The sequence below is a fragment of the Lathamus discolor genome, chromosome 3, assembly GCF_037157495.1.
Source record: "Lathamus discolor isolate bLatDis1 chromosome 3, bLatDis1.hap1, whole genome shotgun sequence".
Classification (NCBI taxonomy): Eukaryota; Metazoa; Chordata; class Aves; order Psittaciformes; family Psittacidae; genus Lathamus; species Lathamus discolor.
This window is the reverse complement of record NC_088886.1, coordinates 134068885-134094065: the sequence shown is the minus strand read 5'-3', so window position 1 is coordinate 134094065 and position 25181 is coordinate 134068885. Positions and strand designations below refer to the sequence as shown.

Genomic DNA, 25181 nt, shown 5'->3' with positions numbered 1-25181 from the left:
TATAGGTAAAACTAGAGATTCTAGAGCTGCTTACTTAAATGTATTGCATACTTTTAAGTCTTTATTTTTTACTGTAGTCACGTTTCTTATCAGTTCCCTTTTTTCAAAACCATTTTCCTAAAAATCATTAATGTATTCTTTAAAATGTCCATAGACTTGAAAGTGTCAATACATTATGAACTAAATACCCATAGATGTTTGCAAACAAACTTCAAATTTATCTTGGAATAAATTTTCTTGTAGTTAAGAAAAGCAATTAAAAATACTTACCTGAACTTTATTAGATACCCTGCTTCGCTTAATTCAAAGTGATTGTTGTTCCCCTACTTTGCAGTGGAATAGAAGCTGCCACTGGGACTGGAGTGATTATAGGAAAGATGGACATCTCTTCATTAATCTCCTGTGTAAAAGTGGGGCTACCCATTACAAAGACAGATTATGGTTTCAAAGAAATGAAGGAACAGGTTTGTCACATAAGACAGGTAGCAGGTGGAACATCTGTAGATGTTTCTGTCTGTTTCCAGTAAAACATTTGGCAGGCCAGCCAAGGAAGAATAGCTGATTTTTGTAACGTTTAGTTGCAAGATATGTATAATGGTAGGGGTTTCCCTGAGGAGCTAAATCTGTGCTGCAAACCTCAGCGTGGTTGGAAGTGTATTCAACATGTTTTCTGTGGGAGAGGTATCTTTAAATATTTATATGATATTTCTCTATCAAAGAGTCTCAGTTTTGACAGATGCTCTTCAACAGAGTTAATCAGTAGCTAGAGAACACAAAGCAGTGTCTACGTACCTACTTAGGTTGTCATTCTACATAGAAATGCAGTCATCATTGGCCATAAAGTAGGCAAAGAAGAGACTAGAGCTATCCCTCTCACTGATTACCAACACTGACTCTCTTCCAGCATGCTTTTTCTGTTGCTCTTTTGCTCAAATATCATTGATTGATCCCCATTTTCAAAAACTGAATGAAATTGGTGTATGTGGAAGAGGTGTTTACCCTGTCTTTTCATGCTTGGGTATTCCATGTAAAGACTTCTGTCAGTATTGATACCATAAAAAGTGATTGTTTTCTAGACACAAATCCTTGGCAAAAAAAGCCAACTTTTAGAATATCCTGTAGTTATGCCTTTTCAAGCAAAAGTACATTTTCTCTGACAGTAACAGGTAAGAAATTTCTTCTGGCTTCCAGCACTTGAGGAAATCAACCACAAATTGCTGTTAGGGAATTTTGGGTACCAAAGCAGGTGTTATAATGTCAAGGCAATACCAGAAGATCAGTCATTAGAGAAAGACAAATAACTTTTTTCTAAAGAACACTTCTCCACAGGTAATTCTATGATATTTCACTATTTTTGTAAAGCTAAAGATCCTGTGGAAAAATACGTGCAATGTATTCCAGAAAGTCTTATTCAAGAAAAACGTGCATGTGAAATTGTCTTTGCTTCAGTTCTAGAAAACTGTATTGTAATGCCAGAGCCTACAGTACTTAAAATGGTCATAATGTACTGATCTTTGGAGCCTTTAATGACAAAGTTTTATACAGTTTTGTAATTTTTTTTATAGAACTCAGCTTTTTCCTGCTATTTTTACATTACTTGCTAGATGATGTCATATTTGATAACAATCATCTTGATGTTAGTGCAATAATATTTAAGCATTTGTACATTTATTTTTTTTTTCCCCCAAAGTCATTGTATGTGTTTTCTTTAGACAGGAGAAGTAATGAACAATGGTGTCTGCTATGTACCCTTTTACTATATTTGTTGCGGTCTGTTAATTTTTGTAAGAGGACACTGAAGGAAGCTATTGGGTTTTACTGATTGTTGGATGTCTTTCATGTTGTTTACTTTGCTGATGCTCTAGCATGCAACTGTACTGTATATTTTCATGGTTTTTCTTCTGTGTTAGTTTTCCCATAACTTTTAATGGAAAGTGTTTTAGAGACAGTAAGGGATGAGTCATGTTATTTAGAATATGTTTTCAGAAGATATGCAGCTATTCCATTTGTTTCACAGTTTCTGTTACTCGGTGGCTTTCCATGACTTCGTATTCTCAGCTGTCATTGCTTTTCAATCAGTGTTTGTCCACAGATTTCAAGAGCAGTATTTGAGGGTGAACTAAATAGTAACAGGGCTCACTTCTCAAATAAAGTTACCCAGGTTACAACTTACGGTTTTATTCAAGTTAATTTGAAGTGTGACCCACTTTAAGGATTCTTCCTGAGGAATGTAAGGCCATGCACTCACGATATAGCCAGTGTGCTGTAGCTCTTCCATGTGGGCTCACTCATCTATACTTTCATCTAAAAAAAAAAAAAAAGCATTTGTAAGGCTCCTTATTTCAGTTCCTGCACTAGGAAAAAATCTATTTCACCCACGTTGTGTTCCTCTGTGACCCTTTTGAAGTAGCATACAGCCACCCTTGGAATTTGTAGGTTTGCAAAAATAACTTGTGAAACAGCCCTTTCATGTCTAAATTGTGCCCCCTTGTGAAGAAATATGGTGGGTCAATAGAAAGGACATCTGCAGAGTTAGAGTAGAGCAGTGTGCAGCAAACCTCAACAGTATGCTTGGGAACATTTTCAAGAGGACAGACATTAGAAATAGTTTTCTTGTGTTTATATAATTTGGCTCAAAGTTCTATTGACCAATTAATCTATATATTTTCTGCAATAATATAATTGTATTAGTAACTTAGAGATGATAAATCTAATGTGGGAAGAATTATTTTTTGCTTACAATGAGTTTACATCATGCTGGTGACATTATTGTCTGTATTTATAAGTACATTTTAGAAATTACTTAATGGCAAACGTTGTAAATGTTTTTGTTTTTTTTTTTTTATAAATTCATATAATACCAGGAGTCTAAGGCATTCCTTTCAGATAAATTTAGCATTGCATAATTTCATTTGCACTAATGTAAACACAATCTCCAGTATATCAGCAAAATTAAATATTAAATATGTCGGACTTTGTTATCTGTGTGTCTGTGGTTAAACTAAAATGCTTACGGGGTTTTTACAGAGAACAGATTTCCACTGACTGTTGGAAAAGTAGACTTGTAGGAGCTGCAGAGGTGAGGCAGCACCATGTGAAATGCAACGACGGGATAAAGATTTGGCAATGAACTTCTTTTCTCTCCAGGCTCTTCGGCAGTCTCTGTAGACGAGAACAGACTGTCATCCTGTATTGCTGAAAGCTAGCTTGCAGTTTCTGCTTGTGTTTGCTTGTTCACATTCTATGCAGTTCTATTTTTCTTACCAGTTGATGTGACATGGATATGGATATGCTGAAACACAAGGGGAAAAGGTATGGTTCATGTAATATGAAATATAAAAATGTTTTCTTACTGCAGGAATAACAGGAAGATTTTACTTCTTCAGAAAGGAGAATGTAGAGCTGCAGAAAAATATATTCTTTATATTAAACAGGATATTTCTTACTGGAACATGCTTCTTTTTCAGCCAGTACTTGCCCTGCAGATGTAAACAATTAGCAATTTCTAAAAGTCTGGGTTTTGTTTCCTTTTTTATTTAAATTAGGCATATTGCATGTGAACGTTTACTAGCTTACTGTGTTTAATTGATTGTAAAGCCACTTACAGAATTTTAGTAAAGTTATAAAACTTGGTTGAACTTCTGTCTAGTTATTCCTTTAGTTTTAGGTTCTAACTCCATAAATAAAGTAATAGAAGTACAAGCTTTTCTTTTTCTTACTTTGTTGTTTTGATAACAGAGAAAATTAATGAAGTCAGCATTAAAACCCCCAATGAATACCTCACTTACTGTAAATTGATGAAGAAGTATTGCATGTACAGCAAGAATTTATAGAAAACACTTGCTATTTTTTAGTGAATTATGGTGAAATAAACTGGTTGTATAGGATTTGGGGGTTTTGAATATTCAGTAGGAATATAAATGAAAGCAAATTCTGTACCTATCAGTTCACCCAGTGTAATTAAGAGAAAAATGTTTGGTAGAAATACAGTCAGGATGACATTTGATTATTATGTCTGCTTTTATAAAGACTAAAAATCCTGTTTTGTCTTACTCTCCCATTGTATGCATGTGAAACTAAAATTACAGGCAACTCACTTCATACTAGTGATGACAGTGAAAGAATTGTTTCCTTTTCTCAAACATGTTGTACTTTTAAGTAGTTGAAAAAACTTGAAAATTGTGTAATGTTCAATTCCTATACTAGTCTTCCAGTAAAGTACTGTTTCAGGAATTTAAACTATGAACAGTGCTTTTGACTTGGCCCAAGCAAGTTATTGTGTAGGCTGGTTAATGAGGAAGCCAAGTACCTACTTGTAAAAATAACTTAATAATGTTCTTTTTTTGTACATAAGCTCTAATGGTTAGTAAGAGCAAGTTGTGATGGTTATCTTTAATGAACACAAACTCTACCACTGTGACAACTTGTCTTATTTTCACTTGTATAGCAGGAGGAGTTTTATCTTTCTGATGCTTTTGTAGTTTAGTGTGTTGTAGCTTTACTGTGTTAAAAGCAAATAGGCTGGAAGCATTATGGCAAAGCTTTGAGGTCTTCAGTAAAAGGCCCAAATATCTTTTTCCTTTGTGTGAAGTGATAAAAGGTAACTGAAGGTTGATACAGTATGAATAGTGTTAAAAGTCATGTATACTGTGATAATGTATGTCAGCATTAGGCTGTGGGACTTGCTTTCCAAGGAGCCGAATAAATGCATAGAAAGATAAAATTCCTCTTTTCAGGTGTGTACAAAGTGATAAAAAGGTGATTGTGGGATATACAGATATAACATTATTAACTGACCATATTGCTAAGTAGCATGTATGTGAATATGGGCCTTTGCTGATGTATTAGTAAGTCCAGAAGAGTAATGCCCCATGAGGAAAGTAAATACACAGGTAGCCAGTCAGGAGATAAAAAAAGAATGACTAGACTAAAATGTAAAATTACAGTCAAGTACAGCTTGATCGTGCAGCATTATCAAAACCATCTTAGTTTATGGAATAGTATTTGTTGCCATCTTTATTCCTTCTTGTGAGAGGCCATGACTCTTAAGAACTATCAGTTTGTATCAGTTATTTTAATAATACTAAGCTATGTGCCCAAATTTTCCATCTTTTATTTTCCATCCATAAGTAACTAAACTTCTGTCATCGCTTCATTTTCTGTTTTCATATGGTCTTTGATAGATAAATCTTTATATGCGAGTTTCATTGTAGAAGAATGTATTAGTACAGTTTGTAGAGTAACTTTTTTAATATAGAGGCTCAATTTTAAAATAGATTTTTAAACTTACATGTCTCAGATGGAAATCACCTTTTTTCACCACAGGATTGCCCTTCCCTGTGCTAGTATTGAATTGGTTTATATATTTTACATAGATTTGGGGTTTGATGAAACCACTGTTATTGAAAGCATATGAAAACATTACCTTCAATAGGAATAGATTGTCCTTGATACACTACTGAGAAAATCAGGGACTGTAAATGATAAGGGGCTTGTTTATTCTGTGCTACAGTAAAGATCCATTAGATCTATACTAGCTTTCTAAAGCACTTCTGGGTTTTGTCCCTGATGCCACCTCAAGTTCTTATTGTAGCACTATTTGAACAAAAAAGGTTTCCTGCTTATTCTCGGAATGACACTACTGTGACAAAAATGACCTCTAAAGATCTTAACAGCATACTTGTCAAGTTTAGAGTAATTTAGACTTCAGTAAAATGTTATGCTGCTACTAGAATTTTAAGGAAAAATGCAGTGCTTTTAAGGTTGAGTTTTGTTTGTTTGTTTGCTTGGTTTTTTATGTATGTTTTTTATGGCAATTATTTAAAATGAGAGAGTAACCATTTTTGCTTGGGAGTTAACAGGAATATCCACTGCAGATTTTCCTCCCTTGAGTACATGAATGCTTTATTATGTACATGAAAACTTGGTGCAGTTGATTCAAAACAAATCTGCTCTCCCAGATCTATTGAAGGGTGCTATTTTTCACTAAGATGAAGCTTTGAAAAAGTTAAAAAAATCCAAAATTGGGCATGTGTAATCATAAATAAATGAGTCAAATTTTTTTTTCAAACTGGTGTGATGGTGAAAAGAGAAGCTTATAATAGGGATCTGAGTTTTATCCTTCATTTTGAGAGGTTAAGCATATACATAGGTCACTTAGGCATATAATAGTGTTATATAATTGCAATTTATAAAAATGATTGCACTGAAAAGAGTGGCTATGGCTTTTAGTAAGGAAGCTGTTGTATATACAGAGTTTAGTTGAAGCTAATGCTAAAGCAAAATAAATCTCGTGGATGACTAAACTGTAGTCCCTGTGTCTAAAACAATCCCCAGGGAACAAGAAAGTTAATTTGAAATATTTTTGTTCTTCTGGTCTTCAGCCAGATGCCTTAAATTCTAAAAATCAAGCCTCGAGTGACATTCCACTCCAGTGGGAAAGGAAAGGAGAACATATATTTTGGTCCTGCAGAATCATATTTACTTCATTAACAATTAAAACATGTAATTTAAATACTGAACTACTGCTCTCTCATTCCCATTCCCTTGCTCAGTCACTCCTTCTCAGTCACTTTCATTCTCTCCCTCTTAAAATGAGCATATTTACTTTAAAAACCACCTTCCAACTGCGATGTAAGAATAGGACCTTTTGGAAGTTGCAGAACATTAGATTATCTATCTTGTGCATTTCAGGCAAGTAGAACTGAACTGGAAATAAATTTAATGAGTCATTGTCCAATGTTCAGATCTTGGAATTGGCTTCCAAAACTCCATTTAGAGAAAGTGAAATAAACTTGTAAATTTTAATGTAAATGAATACCATCATTTCATCTTTTTAGCAGATTCTGATGAAACTTAATAACTCCTTCAGTAACAATTACTTTGGTAAATATAGTTTTATTCTAATATACAGTTGTCTTAATATAAGTATGGCCATTAGTGTCTATTAGGTATCTATCATCAAAGTTACTTCATAAAATAAAAACAAGATGTTAAAATTGAATGTACTGTGTTCTGAGGGACAGTTATTTGGTTTAAGGCAGCATCTGAACACACCAGCTGGAAAAAAAGAAAAGAAGAAATGATTTCTTTAGGTCACTGCATTGTGTATTACCTGTTCACACTGCCTCTACCTTAAACTTTCCTAACTTTTGCTACTTCCTATTGATATATATTCATTGTGGGCAGTGGTGAATCAGGACTCACTTTTTATTAGCAAATTAAGGTTAAATATAATTTAAAAATTAAGTTCAGAGTACCAATATTCCGTTGTTACTTTGGGCAAGGAATGGTGCTTTCCCTATCTCTAGGTAACTAAAAAAAAACTCCTCAAATTGGAAAATGTCTCTTTATAGAGCAGAGATATATTGTTTCATGGAATCATGTTTTGTGGCCTGACCTAAAAGTCTATTAAACAATTCAGTCATGAAAACTCTGAGAATTTCCTGGCCCCTAAGTACTATCCAGAGTAATCTTATAATTATTCATGTGACCCTGTGAACCCAACAGCTGAAGTACAAGCAAACAAATAAGGCATGGATTCAGTGTCTACAAAATTAGAAAACGAGAAATAGGTTTCCTGTGCTAAGGAAAATGCTCCAAGTTGCTCTTTTATTAGCTGTATGTCATGGGTAGGATGCATAAATTGTACAACTGGAATAACAGTCCTATTGATCTTTTGCAACATTATCAATTACAGTAGGTTTTAAATGAAAAAAAAAATAGAGATACAGCAAGCTTCTGTGGCAGTTTATGTATATGTAATACTTATATTTCTGCGTGTAGATCTAAGCTGTAGACTGTTTCTGATAGATTTGGAAAGATGTGTCTTTCAACATAAATCCACAATGTACAGTACAATAAAATCCCAGTATCAGTCAGTCTGATACAAATAATAATACTGATTATATAAATACAAAGTTTTATTACATGTACTTTGTCTTTTAGCTTTGTCACGTTTACTCTGAGCTTGAGACCTTTGTAAGCAATTCAAAGCAGTTCCTTTAGTCACAGAGATGCAACATCACACCACATAAAAATTAAATTAGCCAGTGCTGTGAACTTTAACTTCTATCATTAAATATCTTTTGAATTTTAATATCAAAGACACAGGAATGAAATAGACTGTGTGCTTTGTGAATCAGTTATGTAAGTGTATGGCTTAAAATAATGTCTCATAAGAACAGGTAAAGCCAGAGTTTTGCAAAAGTAGTTACACCTGACTTTGTCAAATACGTAAGCTTGTAGAAAGAGGATGATAAGCAAAATATTTAAGGGCTGGTAAGACACAAGTCTTCGACAGCCATCATTTTTAGGTTTTCTGTTTCGTGCTTTGTTTTTAACATGGTCCTGTTGAACAGAGATCTCTTCATACATACTGTGAGTTGCCCTTCAAGCCTACTGTCAATTCTGTAGTTCAGAAAAATGTAACTAAGCTCATCTTTCAAAGTTGTTTAAAAAAATCAGTTAATGTGCATGGAGATGCGGTTCCTTTTAAATGTGTGAGCTTTGCAGAAGCCTTCCTCAAATGGAAATGTTACGGTTGTTATAAGGTACAAAATCATACTGATTTCTGCCTGTATCTAATGTGTGTGGGGGGGTTGGTTGGTGGTTTCTTAAAGAAAATCCAGACTCCCTATTGCTCCATGTATAGAATAATGGTCGAAATAAATAGACATGTGGGAAGGGAGCTGTTGGGTTCATCAGCACTGAATGCTCAGCATTCACCTGGTTTGAATGCACCTCTCATGCTGTCAGTGTTTCAGAAATTAAAAAGATGAACATGATGCCTGTTTGAATATTAAAATTATTCATTTATGTCTACCTTTGAAGACAATAAGCCTTTAAGGATGTATTAAATAGAGTTTTCAGTAGCTTCAGTTATATTTCTTACTATTTTTTACTTTCATCTAGGAAGTTTAGAGATCCATTGTAATAGTAGCATCCATTACAGTTTGATGTTCCAGGGATGTACAACTAAAGGTGGAATCTACAATGAAAATGTGCATCTCTCTTGATTTGGAGTTATTTGGTTGTGGCATACTTAATATTCTAACATGAAGCGGTTTGACTGTGAGTTATTTCAGTGTGCTTTCTGACATGGAATTTTAATCCCAATTACTTTTAATTTTAGATTATTACTTAACTACAGTAAAAGTTCTGTTCTCTATTGAAAAGTCAAACTGCTAGTCTTTTTCTTAGTTTAAATGCTTTTTATAATACACCTGACAAGTTTTATATGAATGGTATATCTTTGATTTTTTTATTAGTACGAATTATAAAAAGTAATTATTAAAATATATTAAAAATATATTACTTTAGAATGAAAACTGTTTTTATGTTTAAAACTTCATAGACAGTTTTGAAAGCTGATAGGTAATTCCAGTCCACCTGATAAGGTGTTCAAAGATCAAACTTTCGTATTCTCACTAAATGAAGGTGTGCATTAGCTTAGTAGTAATGTTTAGAATAGGTGGTCACTTTTAGAATAAAGTTGAAATAACGCAGATGTTTGAATAGAGTGTATTTATTTTATTTAGTAATTAAACCAGCAAAATTTTTGATAAAATTTGGAGGAAGTAAATAAGCACTTATTTAGAAAATAAAAAACATGCCAGCTGCAGAAATAATTGACAAAAGTAAAACAGTTATCAGAAATTTAGCTCAGCATATACCAAGTTGAAAAATACTATAAAAATTATGATATAAACTGAAGAAAGTAGCAAGATAATTTAGTAATCAAATAATAACTATTAAGAATGATTTTTTTTTTTTACATATACTTTGGTGCCAACAGGAGTATAAGTAGCTGGCTTGGCTGAACAGAAATAAGTATTTTTGGCCTTTTCTGTGTAAGATAATGGAAGTCTCACTTTCAAGGACATTGTTTGACGTTGCTGTAAGTGATGTGAAGAACTCCTGTGTTGTGTTTGGGGTCATCCTTTCATTTTCTCCTTAATCAAATTCATGTACTTATGAGTGAGCTTTCAAATTACAGTCAATTGATGTCTTTTGTCAGCTTCTATTTTATATCTTAAATTGATTCTTTTTAGTACTTATTTGGATCTAAAGCATATTACTTGTTATGAGAACAAACAGTATTTCTTCTTCACCGGATTGATGATTCCTTAAGAGTAGGACTTTCTGGGAGTGGGGATGCTGTGGTAGTCTGTGCCCCATGTATATCAGATTGCTTTTTCTGTCTTCCAAATTTATGAAGTCCATCTTTCCTTTGGTAATAGCTTTTAAAATAATTAGTACTGTTACCTTACAAAAAAGGAAAATTAGTAAGTAATAGCAACCAGGTTTTACCAAAAGTGAAAATGATGACTCGTCAGACTTTTGGGCCTGCTATTACAATTTCTGGTCATAAGTAAAACCAGCTGTCAAATATATTTGGTTTCTCAAAACTGTATAATTGTTTTCTTCTTATCACAAATTAAACAATTTTCCTACTAAAGATATTGATCATATACCAGAACTGAATGGAGATGGCTGATATTATTTCTGAAGAATGATGAGTTATGTTTAAGGATTGCCTCTGCAAGATGGTTTGATCCTCATTAAATTCAGTTTCTGCTCCTTGAAATGATCTCATCCTTAACAGGATGCGATTCATAAGAAATATTGGCTGGTGAGGTAATACACATTCTGTAATTGCAATTGAAGCTGTAGAGAGCTCACAGAACACTAGTTAATGAATATTAATATTTGGGCACGTCTGTGCTTGTTCACTCTTATGGCAACCTTCCAGCTGCTGTCGATACTGCTGCCTGTGTTACCAGGGTGAACTTGTCTGTTTTCCTGTGTCTTCTATTATTCTGTGCCATGTTGCCCAGTTACAACTTACTGTGAAGAATATGATACACAGCAAAACCTGCTGTTGCATAAGTGAGCATTATTGCTATGCGGCATGGTACTCTGTATTGTGCTCTGTGCTGGCACTGGAGGACCCGCTTCTTCCTAATCATTGAAGAGAGAGCAAAAGTTTGAAAAGCCTTTGAGAACAGGCACTGCACTGAGGATACTGACAAGATGACTGCTTGCTGCAGTGTTTTATCTAAATTGTTAGAACCTCAAACTCATTTACAGAAAAGCAAAGGAAAACATCTGGGCCTCCCACAGTGACTGTAACACTAGACCTAATTAGAAAAGCCATGAGTGAGAGAAGTTTGTTTTGAGTATGCTGGAACAATCACTGACTCTTATGATGATGAGATGCCTGAAGACCATATTCCTTTCCTGTGATGTGTTCTTTCTTTCGAATGTGTAAGGTGACTGGGCAGACTCTGCTGCATGCTCTGCCCTGCCGTACATGCCCTGCCCTGGGGAGGTCACCTTACTTTTGACTCAATAGATTTATTCCAGGGCAGTGAGGGCATATATATGGTGTTTGCTTTTACTTACTGCATGCAATTGCAAATTATACAAGCAGATTTTTTTTTTTAATTACAGTCTTGTTAGATGCATTGAAAAAATATGCACAATGCAAGAAAAAAAGGCCCCAAAACCAACCAAAACCCCATCTTATTTCATTTTTCTATATTTCCTTTCTGTCCTCTGCTTCTACTCAGAACATCTCCCCCTTTGTCTTTCCTAATGCTTCCATGCTGGTGGGCTGCTGCAGTAAACAAACATTTCCATTTCTTGCATTCTCAAAGTAGCTCCTGGTTTTGTTCTTTGTAGTGTCAAACACCAGCTCTGAACAACACCACCCTGAATATGCCTGAACCACCCTATAGTAAATTGTGCATTTGTCACTGGGCAAAATTGTAGTGGTAATAATTACTGTGTGTATGTATTTTGAGTAAGGTCTTCTCCCTATCCGTGCTCCCCAAAAGCAACAGTAATCCCAGTATGCTATGAAGTATACTTCAAATTGTTCCATGGCACTGTATTCTCCTGTTTTCTAGACATTTTTTCAAATACAAATCAGCATTTCAGTCTAGGGATATTTTAAGGAATTTTTCCATTACGAAAAGTAGTATTTCAGCATTCAAGATATTCTGTTAAGGCACCATGTGAAAATACATAGAACAAGATATGAGCATATTAATTTCTAGAGGGTGCTGTTAACTCCTGATGTTCCGAACAGTCTTTGCACAATTACATGCATTTCACTACAAGTATATATGTATAGATGCAGCTTTCTTGCTGGTGAGTTGCTGCTGCAGCTCTGAGATTACCTGCATATGGATCGCCTGAGGCTATTTGTCATCCTGACATGCTGTGGTGGATGGTGACCGTGTCACACTGTGCCAAAACAGTCCTTTACGGCTATTTCTTAAACACAAATGCAGACCTGCACCACATGGCTGTTCCAGGAGAAGTTCCTTTGGGTGATGACAGTTCCTTTTTTCCTGTTGGTAAAGCTGCAGGCAAGCTAGATGGCAAGTGCTGTCAGTGAAACTGAAATGTGTTCTGCTTTGCAGAGCAATCATTGGCTTGCACAGCCAGCTGAAGGGTGACATTCAAATTCATCTCCAAAAACTGTTGAGTGTGAAGAAGGCCATCATGATATGACCCTTTATTTTATTTCTTTTTAATCTGGGATGGTTGTTAATACTTTAAGAATGTTGCTTGTTAGCCAAAAAAGATGGATCATGAGATGCTGGAAGAGGATTTGTGGGAATTTTTTGAGTTTGACCCCAACTTGTAAAACTGCAGCTCCTTCCAGATAGCTGTTTCCACATTTGCCACTGTGTAACCAGGGGGAAACTGTGCAACGGCGTGTCGCAGGAAGACAGAAATCGAAGAAGCTTGAGATAGGTGGTGAATCTCATGCAAATTTGAGTGGCAGTACGATTTGCTAAAGCTTGTGGATGACCATTTGTCATCATCTGCTTCATCTTGAATAGTAAGTAGGAATGGAATTTAGTTGACCACAGATTTTATCCCTTGCCCCACTTGTCTTGTAAAATACCAGAACTTAGTAAGACACTTAGCCAAAAATTTGGTCAGTTGTTCTGGTGTGTGCTTATTTGGTCACAGGCCCCAGAGAACCACCAAGAATAAATGTCTGTCTTTTCTACTCTAAATACTGGAAAAGACTTCAAAAAAATTTCTCAAAAGGGATTTTGAAGGTCTCACCTATTTGTTTGCTGATGTGAACAAGGCATGTCAGTGAACAGAGCTGAGAAACAGTCTTGACACAACAGACCTTTCTGCTGTTCACAATACCGTCTCTGTCAGTCATAATATCCTTCAGCTTTGAGCAACCTGCATAACTGAGATACAGAGCTCTGGCATGTCTTCTTGAGAATCTGCAGTACATGAGAGAAAGAAAGACAGGTATATAAGCTATTCTAGACGTAACAGAAAAGGCATTCAGTGTTTAATGTATTTCAGTTCTCATCATTGACATGTAATCAAAAATTGTTACAACAGATTCCAGTTTTAGAAAATCCATGAGTTAAACATTTCCTTCTTCCTGAAAATCAGAAAAGTATGCATACAAAACTTGTAGCACCCGCTTCATTTTCTTTGAGGAAGGTCATGTAGAGATGGTCAGACTTTGATCTTTTTGGGTGCAGAACATTTGCAATGATGCACATTTGAACCCAATGGTCACCTTCAGTCACTAATGCTGTTATTTCCTTAATTTTTTAAAAATGTACTTTTGTAGCTGGAACCCTTGGAATCCATGCTTAGTGCATAATAACATAAAGCTTCTGTCCTGAAATAGAATAACTACTCTGTAAATAAAACACGGTGAATTTATAAATTTGTTTTAAAAACCCCAAAATGTTTGTATATATTTGCAATTTTGCCACAGGTTTGGCTTTCTGCAGGGGAAGTTTGAGTCATAATGAAGTTGCATGCAGATGCTTGTTAACTTGCTGTTCTGTATTAGAGATTTGTTTCTTTTAGGCATGTCTTTAGTCTACATTTTATTGCAATTTAAGTAAAATATTTTTCAAAATTTTTACTTGGTGACCCTACCAGTAGCAATAGAAAATACAAACATTTTTGCTGTAGCTTTTGAAGTTTTCTTTTAATAAAAGTTTTTTTTCCCCTTAACATTGCAAACATCCACCCATGCAGAATCTGATTGCTTCCTGTCGTGTTAACCAAATTTTGTAATGAATTTCTCTTCAGAGATGCCTGAGCCTTATGAGAGCACAGAGAGGAAGTTGATGAAGGAAGCACTGTAACTAGATTCTGTAGCGCTGTAAGCAATAAGCGTGCCCAATCAAGTAAGCCTTCTCAGAAATGGGATCTCTGCAAACACAATGCTGAGAAATGGGCAGCTTAGGTCAGAAAGCTTGCAGTGCTTTTGCGGAGTTGACCTTCAGAGCCCTGTCCCAAGTGTCTTTGTACCTGTAGTGTTAACTCAGAATATATAGTTGTAAATGAAAAGGGGAGAGCTGACTATACAAAATAGTGCAATTAACTTCTATTTTTTGCACAGCAAGAATTACTTTTGAAAATATGAGACAGATGAAATGCAATCTCTGTAATTATTCTGTATTGGTTTAGAAATCTAATAGTTCGTATGACCTGACTTTAAATGCCAGAGCAGTGGCAGACCTTTATTCATAGATTGGTCGGTCTGATTTTCAGCATTTCTGCAAGTCCCAATTGACAGTTGTTTGTTCCGATGTCTTTGAAAATCAAGCTATAGGTATTTGAATTAAACTGTTGTGGAGTAAATACATGTGAAAGTGATTGGAATGATCCTTGGTCATGACTTCCAAGCAATTACTGTTAGCTTCATTGGGTCAATATTAATGAGGGGCTTCTTCTGAAAAAAACAGCAGTAAATGAAAGAGAACCATCAGAATATGCTCATTTAAATGATTTTTTTTTTTTCTTGGAACAGGGCATATTTGGAAAGAGCAGTGTTTCCTGTGATGTTAATAATTGTGTTCAGGCTCATATATTCTGTGAAATCTTTGTGTTTTCAAAGTAGATATTTAAGTGATCTTCAAGACATACTGTAATGAGAGTTATTACTTGTTAATATACCATTCTGGTTTCCAGGCATTTAAAATTACTTTAAAAACATGCAACAAATGAAGGGCTTTGTGATGCAGGAATGCTGCACGTGAGCTGTTGTCAGACCTTTCTAATAGAAATGCTCTGTAGCTAAACACACACAAACACACACACTCCTTCCTCCCCCATTTCTGTGTTTCATTTTGATTATTCAGGTTATATTAATTGAGGTTGGACAGATGCTGATCAGAAACAATGCAGTGAATTATTAAAGCTCCATTAGAGTCTATTTTCTGTTGTTTCTGTAGCATAGTAGCACTAAGCATAATTTTTTGTGACTGTTCTTTAAAATGAACTTTCTGGGTGCACATATTCTTTATATAAAGTTAGAGAAATTAAGTCTCCTTCCTAATAATAGGAGTTTTCAGTCTGTTCTTAATTCCAGTTTCTGGGTTTCATATGTGCCAAGCAGCTGCTAGTTGTTTGGCAAAATTGTAACTTTCCCCCAGGTTCTAAACTAAATACTGAGACAGAGAAAACATGAAGAAAGAAACAAATAAAAGATTACAGTAAATAGGAAGCGATATGTGTAAGTTTAAGTAAGAAATTAGAACAACTATTTTAGCAAACTGCAATACCCAGTATTTCCAGTACAGCAGAGCCTGTGGACTCCAGCTTCATTTTGGGGGAATATCTGTCTTAAACTGTAGGGCTAAGAATGGCTGTAGTGTTTAGGTTTCTGCCACTTTTACATAGGAAACTTACAGTAATGTCTGTGCAGAAAAGGACATAATACAGTTTGCAATTGTAGTGATGATTAAACAGAGGAGAAGGTTATGAGAGAAAAATGTGGAATAGTTTCAGGGCCAGCATGAGTTGCTTGCTCTTGTAGTTCTTATTTTTAGAGAATGTCTTAATAAAATATGTTTGTTGTCACTGTAAGAAAGTTTTATTGCCTGAAGGTTATCAATAAACTAACTTGCAGAAACCCATTTTAAGTTACTAGAAGCAAAACTGAGGGTTTTTTAAAGTAGAGTTTTGATGATTTATTGCATAAGTTACTAAGACCTGAAAAATATGTTTTGTTTCCGTTTATTTTCCAAATATGGACTTTCTTGTAAAACTACGAGGATGGAATTCTGTGTAAATTCGATCTTTATTGTAATGCTAATTTTCTTTTTTTTTCTTCTTTAGTATTCTGGAAAATTTTATATTGCTAGTAATTTATTTTCTTTTTACTTACCATTAAAATCTCTTAAACAATGGAAGAGAGTAAAAAAGCAGCAGTATACTTTCATTGGAGTACCAGTGTATTAGTATATTGAGTTACCTGTTTCAGCTCATTTCTTATTTTAAAAGCAAACAATAAAAGAAAAAGAGAAAAGAAAAAGTATTAGAATGTATGCTTCTCTAAAGCAAATCTCGAGGTTTTATAATTGCATATAAATTTTACCATGTACGTTTAGTACTCTTCACAGTGATATATATGAGTGTTCAACCCAAACTCCTTCTACTATGTGTCAGTACTTTGCAGTACTTAGAAATTTGAAATATGTCTAATATTGCAACACTTTCAGATCCAGCTACTGTCCTCAGTTTCTTGTGAGTTACAGCTCAAGATGTAGTATGTGAGACAGCCCAGCATCAGATTGCACATGACTTTGAATCTTTAGTTTGAAATGGAAAGCAAGAGTGAATCAGTAGCAATACGCCCTTGTGAGTCATTGTTTTTTGACAGTAACTGCCAGTTTAGTGCTGCATTTCACTCTTTTTGGTTCATATTAATTTTTTAATTGCAGTAATCATTCCTTCGTAGTGATGTAGATCAATGTAACTACATCTGCCAGAATGAACTGTAAGCCCTGGCTTGGAATCAACTTTTTGTGTCTACCAGGCAAGATTAAGTTTCCCCAGTTCTCTAGTGCAATCTCACTGAAAGGTAATTTTCCCTATCAGTTACCTGAGGGATATGTTCCTATTCTGATTGCTTCAATTCTCTTCAGTGGCTAAGCATACACATCGTAAGTCTGTATTTTTTCCTAAACTCATCTGTGAGCAGCAGCAGTAACAAATTCAGAGCTTTAACACATCAAAACAAACAGTATTTGAAAATGTTATGTGAAGCACAGAGTCTTTGGAGACAGCTAGTGCCCTGAAGTCTACTTTATACAAAAGAGATTAACACCATTATTCTATGTACAATCTCTTCAGCAAAACACTGTCGCCTGTTTCTGTCAACAAATGGTTTCTTTGCTTTGGCAGCTGAAGGAAACGTTGGTTGTGTAGGCAACAGAACATGCCTTTATAAGTTACAGAACCAAATTTTGAAAATATTTTGGAAGGTAACTGCAGTTTTGAGAAGTGAAATTATTTTCATTAACTAAATATTTTTTTCAACAAGCCAAGAAGACTAATCATGTCTGCCACGTGTGACACACTCATAATCCTTGTGTAAGGCAGGTTCACTGTTTTACAGTACACCTTTTGGAAAGGTGCACATCCCACTGTTCCTTGCAGACACTCACCTGATTAAAAGGTCTGCACATATCCTACCCAGATAACACACTTTCTAAGACTGCATTTTCTTTCTGAATAAAGGTGGAGATGAGCAGGGTTCTTAATGAGAGTTTAAGAAAAAAAAAATCTGGAAAATTTGCAGGGAGTGGGAAAAAGAATAGACGCTGCAGCATTTCACAGCATAATGTATCACAGAAGCCATATTTCTAATGGAAGTGAATTCTAAAAGTCATAGGCGACATGTGATTTATTTTATGTTAATAAATATATCAGTGTTATTTTTCAAATCACTGAATTACATTATTAGTTAATAAATTATTATATTTTAAATAATATTTGACTGGTTTCCCCAGTAAATAGTTAACACAAAAATAAAAGCTAAGAAATGCATCCATTTAGATCGTATTTAATTTTCTTATTTATGGCAAAAAAAATAAATAAAAATTTGCCAAATTTTGAATTTAGTAGCTGAATCAAAGCTTCAGCTATTCTCAATTTCTTTATCTGGATGAAAGAGTTACATCACTGTTCACAGCTTCTGTTTGTAGCGGGTCAGATACCTTGTCAGATACCTTGTGGGAGCAGGGCGTTTGAACTACCCTCACATACATGGCAGGGTGGAAGGCAGGCCTTAGGGCAGAAGTGGAAGTGTGTGCAGATCACTGCCAGGAGCTACTTCCTTCCTTGGTTACATGGCTGGGCATGTATGTGTCCTGTGGAGGTTGCCCGTGCCTCTGATATTTGGTGTGCACAGGATGTGCAAACAGTTTCTTATGATTTGACTTGGTGCATGTGTGCTCGCATCATAGGAATGGATGTGGTTTCTGTGGTTGGTGGATAGCTGTATTTTATTTATGTGTGGGGAAGGATGGCATCAAGAAACAAGCCATTTATCACAAAAACCAGTCATTATGCCATCAGCTTATTTCTTGTGCGCATCTAAGGATTGATGAGGAATAACCCCGTGAAAATTGTCTCAGCGCCTGTCCTGGTCACAGTTATAATGATCTTTCCCTATGTTAATTTTTATTTTGGTAGTTTACACTTTGTAATTACAAAGCACAGATCATTGAAACAAATTAATGTTAATTAGTAAGCCAGCATACAGGAATGCCAAGAATCAAGTCCGTCCTTGTATACTAAATGAAAAGATTTCTTTCAGATTCTTGCTTTGATCATTAAACTCTTTTAAGTAAGCAAACATTACTTAGTTGCTAAGCCACAGAGCGAAGTTCATTAGTGTGTTAGCACAAATATTGGAAAAAGAGTACTAAACCAATATTAGATAGAGGACCTGTGCGTAGGCTGGAAGTAATGCAATGAGCCTGACACCAGAACATTTTGAACGATTGCTCACAGGGATTAAAACAATTTCTGTTTGCAAAAACACGCCCCGCTCAGCAAGAAAAAGTGCAAACCCTGAGGAAATCTGTTTTTCTGCTATTGATGTCTGTAGGACTTTACTGAAAGTACGGTAGATTTAATAGTCTTATGAATAACGTTGTGTGCGATACTTATTTAGATGTTGGCCAGATGTATTGATGTGGCTTTTTTTCTTTTCTCTTTGTCTAATGTTGATGCTTAAAACTGTTTTTCATTAGAATGCTCTTAGCCATAGATTGAAAGCCAGAATGCCATCTTATTTAAATATCCTGTTTGGGACCCCAACTCAAAATCCTCACAAAACAGTTTTGGATTAATAGATATTTCAGCTTTAATGCATAAATGTGGTGGTTAACACAGACCCTTTCTGCAAAGGCTGCTGAAATTGCATGAAGTCGCACTTGTCTGGAAGTTTTTGATGTTCGGTTTATTATCTTCAGCGTATGAACTAACATTTCATGCTTTTGCATTCTTCACAGATCTTCAGTACAGTGAGAGAAGAAGAAGGAGCAGAAGACATTTTTGAATATTTTCCTTATCTTCTGAGGAAACTGCCAACGTTTGATACAGACTGTATATGCAACGGTGATGGCTTTTGCATAAAACCATGTGTAACAGGTGCTTACTGTCAGTACCGTGCCACTTTACAGAGGACTGCTCTCTCTAACTATATAACTGGTGCTTTACTAGAAGCAACTACATCACTGGGAGCAAGAAGTGGTCTTTTAAATCTCTTCGGAGGATCGACTGGAAGAACAATGCTTAAAGGTAATGAAGACTTAATTTTTTAAACCCTGCCCACTTCAAGTACAGGGTGTATTGCAAAATATAAAACAATACATAATATTCTCTAGTTTATATACTTCTATCTGAAGTCAACAGATGAAAAAGATTTTGATGTTTTCAAATATTTTCATTTGTCATCATTATGCCATAATGATTAGCTATGTTACTTTAATAGAGTAAAAATGCATGCAAACCTGAAAAGATGCTTATTACAAAACAGACACCTTTTCAGACTTTTTTCTTTTTCTCTTTAGAAACATTCCTTTCTGCATCCAAAGTTCATTCCTAAGCCATTGCTGTTAGGGTGTTCCTTTGTATAATATTTCTCTTTTGCGAAGTGCTCCTGCTCATGGGCTGACTTGGTTCAGGACTTGAGAAGGGAGTATAAACTCTACTTTGTTGTTATTGTTATCATTGTACAGCTAACTGTCAGCATAGCAGTGTGTGGTAAGTATGTACCATTCATTACTGATTTATTGTTGATGTTTTCCCAGATCCACCATTTTTCTATTTATCATTTCAAATGATATGGGTATTTATGTTGAAAATGCCTATTGGAGGATAGATGTTATATACTAACTTTCCATGCTGATCATCATCACATGCAATAAGAATGCTATTACGTGATTTAGTTTAGTCAGATTTGGAAGTTAAATAGGACAAAAGCATTCTTGGTACAAATTCACTGCATTAAACCAGGGTTTTGTGGAAAATAGGAACTGCTTGTTAAATTCTGTTTTAGTGAAAATGCCTAGAGTATTTCCTAAGGTACTCAAGCATTTGCGGATTTATCATCATTTGATATACTGTAACAAGAGGATGTATTATCTCAGTTGTACAATTGTAGAATTGAAGCATGGGAATATTACGGTTTGCGCAAAATTTTGCAGGAATAGGACAAAATCAGTACAGAATTCTCATTGAAAGTTTCTTAACTAGTGCAGCTATTGACCTCCTGTTTTTACAGACAAATAATGGTGTAGTTTGTGCTTGGATCAGGTTGTCTTATTTTTATCCCTGAAAGTAGCTCTTTTCAGTTTTAATTTGTCTCTCTTTAGGCATATCAAATGTCAGAGAGAGGCACTAAAATCTTATAAGAACAGGTGCAGATGGCAAATTGTAGCATCTGAATGAATTTCAGTAGTACATTGAGTAACATCACTAAGCTTCGCATATCCTAGTCATCTGTAAGAGCCAGAGTAGTGCAGTGCAGTGCAGTGACCCATTTTGGTAGGATTTTTCCTTTTTGTTTTGGTTTTAACTGTTCTGGGGAGATCAGTGCTTTAGAAAAGTAAACACGTATATTCCTGCGACAGCTCTGGAAAGAAAGGTTAAGAGAACTGAGTTGTGTATTTGGTGGTGCAGTGTGATGGACCTTCTTCCTACAGAGTGAGAGAAGGGAGCACAGGATTTCAATGCTCCAGGCTTGATTGAGCAAGGATGCTCTGTCAACTGAGTACAAATGTCAGCCTCCCATGGGGCATGTTCCTGCAGTGCCTGAAAAGCCCACCCTCTTGCACAGTCTGTTTAAAGGGGAGCCCATTACTTTAATGGGGACTGTCCTTTATGTTTTAAAAGGAAGACTCCTCAAAATCTTTATACACTCTGTATTTAGGGATTTTATGTAGTATTTCCCCTGGAAATAGTGATCCTGCAAACAGAAAGTCCCTAATGCTGACACAGCCTCCTGGTTTCATGTCTCCCTAGCACTAAGCACATCACAAAATTCTTCATGTTCAGCCCTTCAGGAGTTATTTAGTGACCTATGCAATGAACCATACAGTCACATGTGGTCTAACTCCAGGAAACACTGTTCCAAGCTTTTGTTCAGTAGCTAAGGACCCTGAGTGCTCTGAGTCCCTAGGGCTTCGATGGTCCTGTGGGCAAATCAGCTGCCAGTGTTGTTAGTTCAGAGTAGGCTTCCAAACATACCAGACCTCAGAAAGCTAGAATTCCCAGTCACGTGGATGTGGGACTGAGTCTTTAAAAACTCCTGTAGGGCCTGCTCTGTAGGAGACTCCTCTCTGGGGTCTGAGCATTGAACCTGCAAGCCCTGCTCTCGGATGGCTCTCAAGAGCTGTCAGGCTCCTGACTGAGGAGCTGCAACTCTGGTCCTGGAAGCACAGAGACAGTCTGAGAATGGACTCCCGGGAACCACAGATGCCTGGAGTTCCCACAGCTGGTTAGTGACATTCACATCCTTGTCGGCATCTTTGTTACTACAGAGGACATAATTTTCACGTATGAACACTGCACACATTTCAGCTGCACTGTTTTAGCATCTCTGTATGTAACTCCGAATTTCTGGTTAGTAAAAAGTTTTGAGAGTGTCTTTCAACGGGATTTGGATTGAAACCAGATTTCTTCCCATTGAAAGGAAATCCTGCTTCTCAGCCTGCTCTGTTTCTTGCAAATTGATTGTTACAGAAGTTTGTTCATAGTTGTGAATGGGCCAGAACTTTCTCTGGGATCATGGTTGAAGGTTCAGTTATTGTCACAGTTCATGTGGTGTTGACATTTTTATGCAGAAAGTGAAAAAATGTTCTGGGTCTGTTTTAATCTTAAAGAAGGAGCTTGTGAAAATGTTTGTGCTTTGTATTTGACATCTGCATCAGAGTTATTGTTGGAAAGAAACTCCTACCCTTCCTTCCCTGTCCCCTGCCCCCTGTTCTACACCCCTTATAGGGGTCACTTCTGTAGTTTTGTAATCTAAGGAAAACAAAATAGAAGGAAAAAGAGGTGTCTGAGGATGGAGCAGACTGCGAGCATTTTGTATCAATGTTCTTTTCACTTTAGCATCTTTCAAAGCTGATCAAGTCTGATGCCACTTTCTTAAATGATATAAATCAGACTATATCCTTGATCGGTGTTGTTCATTTTCCAGAGAATGCTCACTAGGAACTTATTAAATAGACAACAGCAATTTTGGACCAAGAACAGAAGGAAACTGATTTGTCGTTAACATGGAGACAGAGTGTATTTATCTTAAGAAAACCTATTGCCCAGGATTCAGAGATCAGCCTTTTTTCTGTAATAAGACTTCACCATCAGCAAAGATTGGTCAGCAAACAGGTCCTAAGTTGCTGCATCTTTTCCCACTTCTGTTTCTTGTACCTTTTGCACAAGGCTTACTATTACAATACTAGGGAAATTCCAGGATCTCTGAAGTTGGGGCCGCTGTCTGATAGCTGTATGTCAGAGTCATGGGTGATAACAGGCTTTATGCACACAAATTTAAGAAGGCCAGCATGATTTAGCTGGTCTGCATTTAGGCCCAAAGGTTAAGACCATCTAAAGTGAGGGATAAAGGCCAACTGAGCTGAGATTAAGACCTGAAGTGACAAAACATATCTCAGGCTGAGAATCTAAGGTAAGAAGATGGGACAGGCAATACGATGTAGAAGGAGAGGAAGTCAAGAAACCAAGAATTTCATGCTTCTCTTTTGGCTCCAGGACATGGCTCAGAAAGACGAAGAACAAGTGCAGGTCACCTGGTTAGGGGCAGAATTAAGAGTGACATGGCAAAATCAAGTCTGAGATGGCAGAAAGGAGAAAGATTTGGGAGGACACTGTAACCAAGCAACACCTGGAACTATCTGGAGCTGACTACAATGGTTATCTCTGTAAACTGGCAGAAGGGAAAGATCACTGCAGTCAGTCTCCTGTACCTGTCACCATCTGGTCAGGCCTGGTTGCAGCCAGGTTGGTCACAGCAAGAGCAGTAGGAGAAGGACTTAAAGGAGGATCCTTGCCAACATTAATTTAACAAAAACTTCATTTGATCCAACATGTTTAATACATTGTAGGCACAAAGAATTAATTTGCCAGCATAGCCAGTCCTCTTTCTGAGTTCAGTAAGGTATGTTACTGCAAGATGAAAGGATACATAATCTGTCTAGGCATTAGATTGAAGTAAACTAGTGTAACTAATGTAAATAAATGAAAAAATAGTATTTTCATCTGTAAAATTACTCTTTTGGATGGAACGGATATGATACTCATGGTACAGGTGAATGATCCGTACGTGACTATGGATCTGGATATCCTAACCAGTGTATAGATCTAAGCAGTTAAGAAACAGAACTGAGTTTTGAGTGGTTTTGTATAGATTATGGTTCCAGTAATATTATATGGCAGTTTGATGATCCTTTGACTTGTGTAACTGAGTTTCTGCTTACAGGAATATTTTTGTTGGTACTCTATAGCTGGTGTTTCCACCAGCAGAAAAAAGAATAAGCAAGGGAAAGAAAGACATAGTAATGTCTGTGGATGAAAGCTGACAGAGCAGACGTTTGTGCAATATTATGTTAGTTTTAAAATAAAATTTCTTATTTTTTCATGAAGAGTAATTAGCCTTCAGAAAAAATCTAATGGGATTCAAAGTGCAGATAGTTAATCCCTGAGCTACTTATTGTTGTTTATTATTTTAAAGGTCTGAACATTTGTTTGAATGGGCCTTGTAAAAGTAGTGTCCATGGGAACTTTTAAAGTGTAGAATGAAACTTTTTTGGTATGTTTATGTTAGCATGTCAATCATAGAGAAAAAACCCAAGGACCTCAAGATGACTCAAGAGTCATCTCGAAAGATTCCCTTGAAGTTTTGTTTCTAGGAAACAAATTGGAAGAAAAATCAACTTTTATAGCATAATGCTGTTGTATTTATAACCAGACACTTCTTTTTTTTTTTTTTTTGTTAAATTCTCAGATATACTGTACAGTTTTCTTTGTAGGATTGAGAGCATTCGGATTTTTTTTTTTCTGTAGGTTTTTAGATACATGCTTTTATAATTAGTGGAAAATTCCTTAGTATTGACCCTATAATGGTAAGACTTGTTTAATCTGATGCTTTATTTTATATTTTTGTCAGGAGATAGTATTAATAAAATTGATATCTATAAATAAAATTATTTTTTAAGTTCTGTACTGTATTCCCAAGGAGGTCCTTGTATTATCATACTTAGCATGAATTCTTCAGAAACCTAAGTGTGATAGTTTTCATCTGGGAGTTGGAAGCATCACTGAATTCTTCCAGTTAAGAAAGAACATGCTGGTACTGTCAATGAAAAAATAATGGTGTTTTGGCCAGGTTCCATGATCGTTCCTCCAGTAGAGTATCTTCAGACAAGACGTATATTCACCGAATAAACAAAGTGACTCTGAGTGTACTGCTCACATTCCAGTTCTGCACAGACCACTCTTTCAGACTTCCTGGGGAAATGGAGGAAGGTTTCTTGTGGCAGTGTATTGTTTTTCAGCCTTGTGTGCTCTAGCAAATTTCATAACTAACTTTTCATTATGTAGTCCTGGTGTTTTTAAAAGTGATGTAAACTATGTGTAGACAAGGCTAAGGTTAGAATGAAGAAGTTATAAAAATGCCAGAGTATGATATTAACAGTTGCTGGGATCAAGGCGGAGTTTTGGTGTCTACTTAGTTTATGATCATAGATGAAGTCTGAAAGGCTCTGCTGTCTTCTTAAGTCCCCCTATTTGTAATTTCTTTACGGTTAATCACAGTTCTGGAAGGCTCTGGAAGGTTTTCTTCTTCTTTGTCTCTCAAA

The 25181-nt window shown here is 35.8% G+C and overlaps 1 protein-coding gene across 1 annotated transcript in view; it reads left to right on the top strand.

Annotated features, from left to right (window-relative positions):
• PLCE1 (phospholipase C epsilon 1) overlaps nt 1-25181 on the top strand; it is a 150722-nt gene that overhangs the window by 48803 nt on the left and 76738 nt on the right. Inside the window, exon 4 of the mRNA XM_065671906.1 lies at nt 19317-19605. Coding sequence (XP_065527978.1) covers nt 19317-19605 — 289 coding nt within the window. The remainder of the gene's footprint in view (nt 1-19316; nt 19606-25181) is intronic.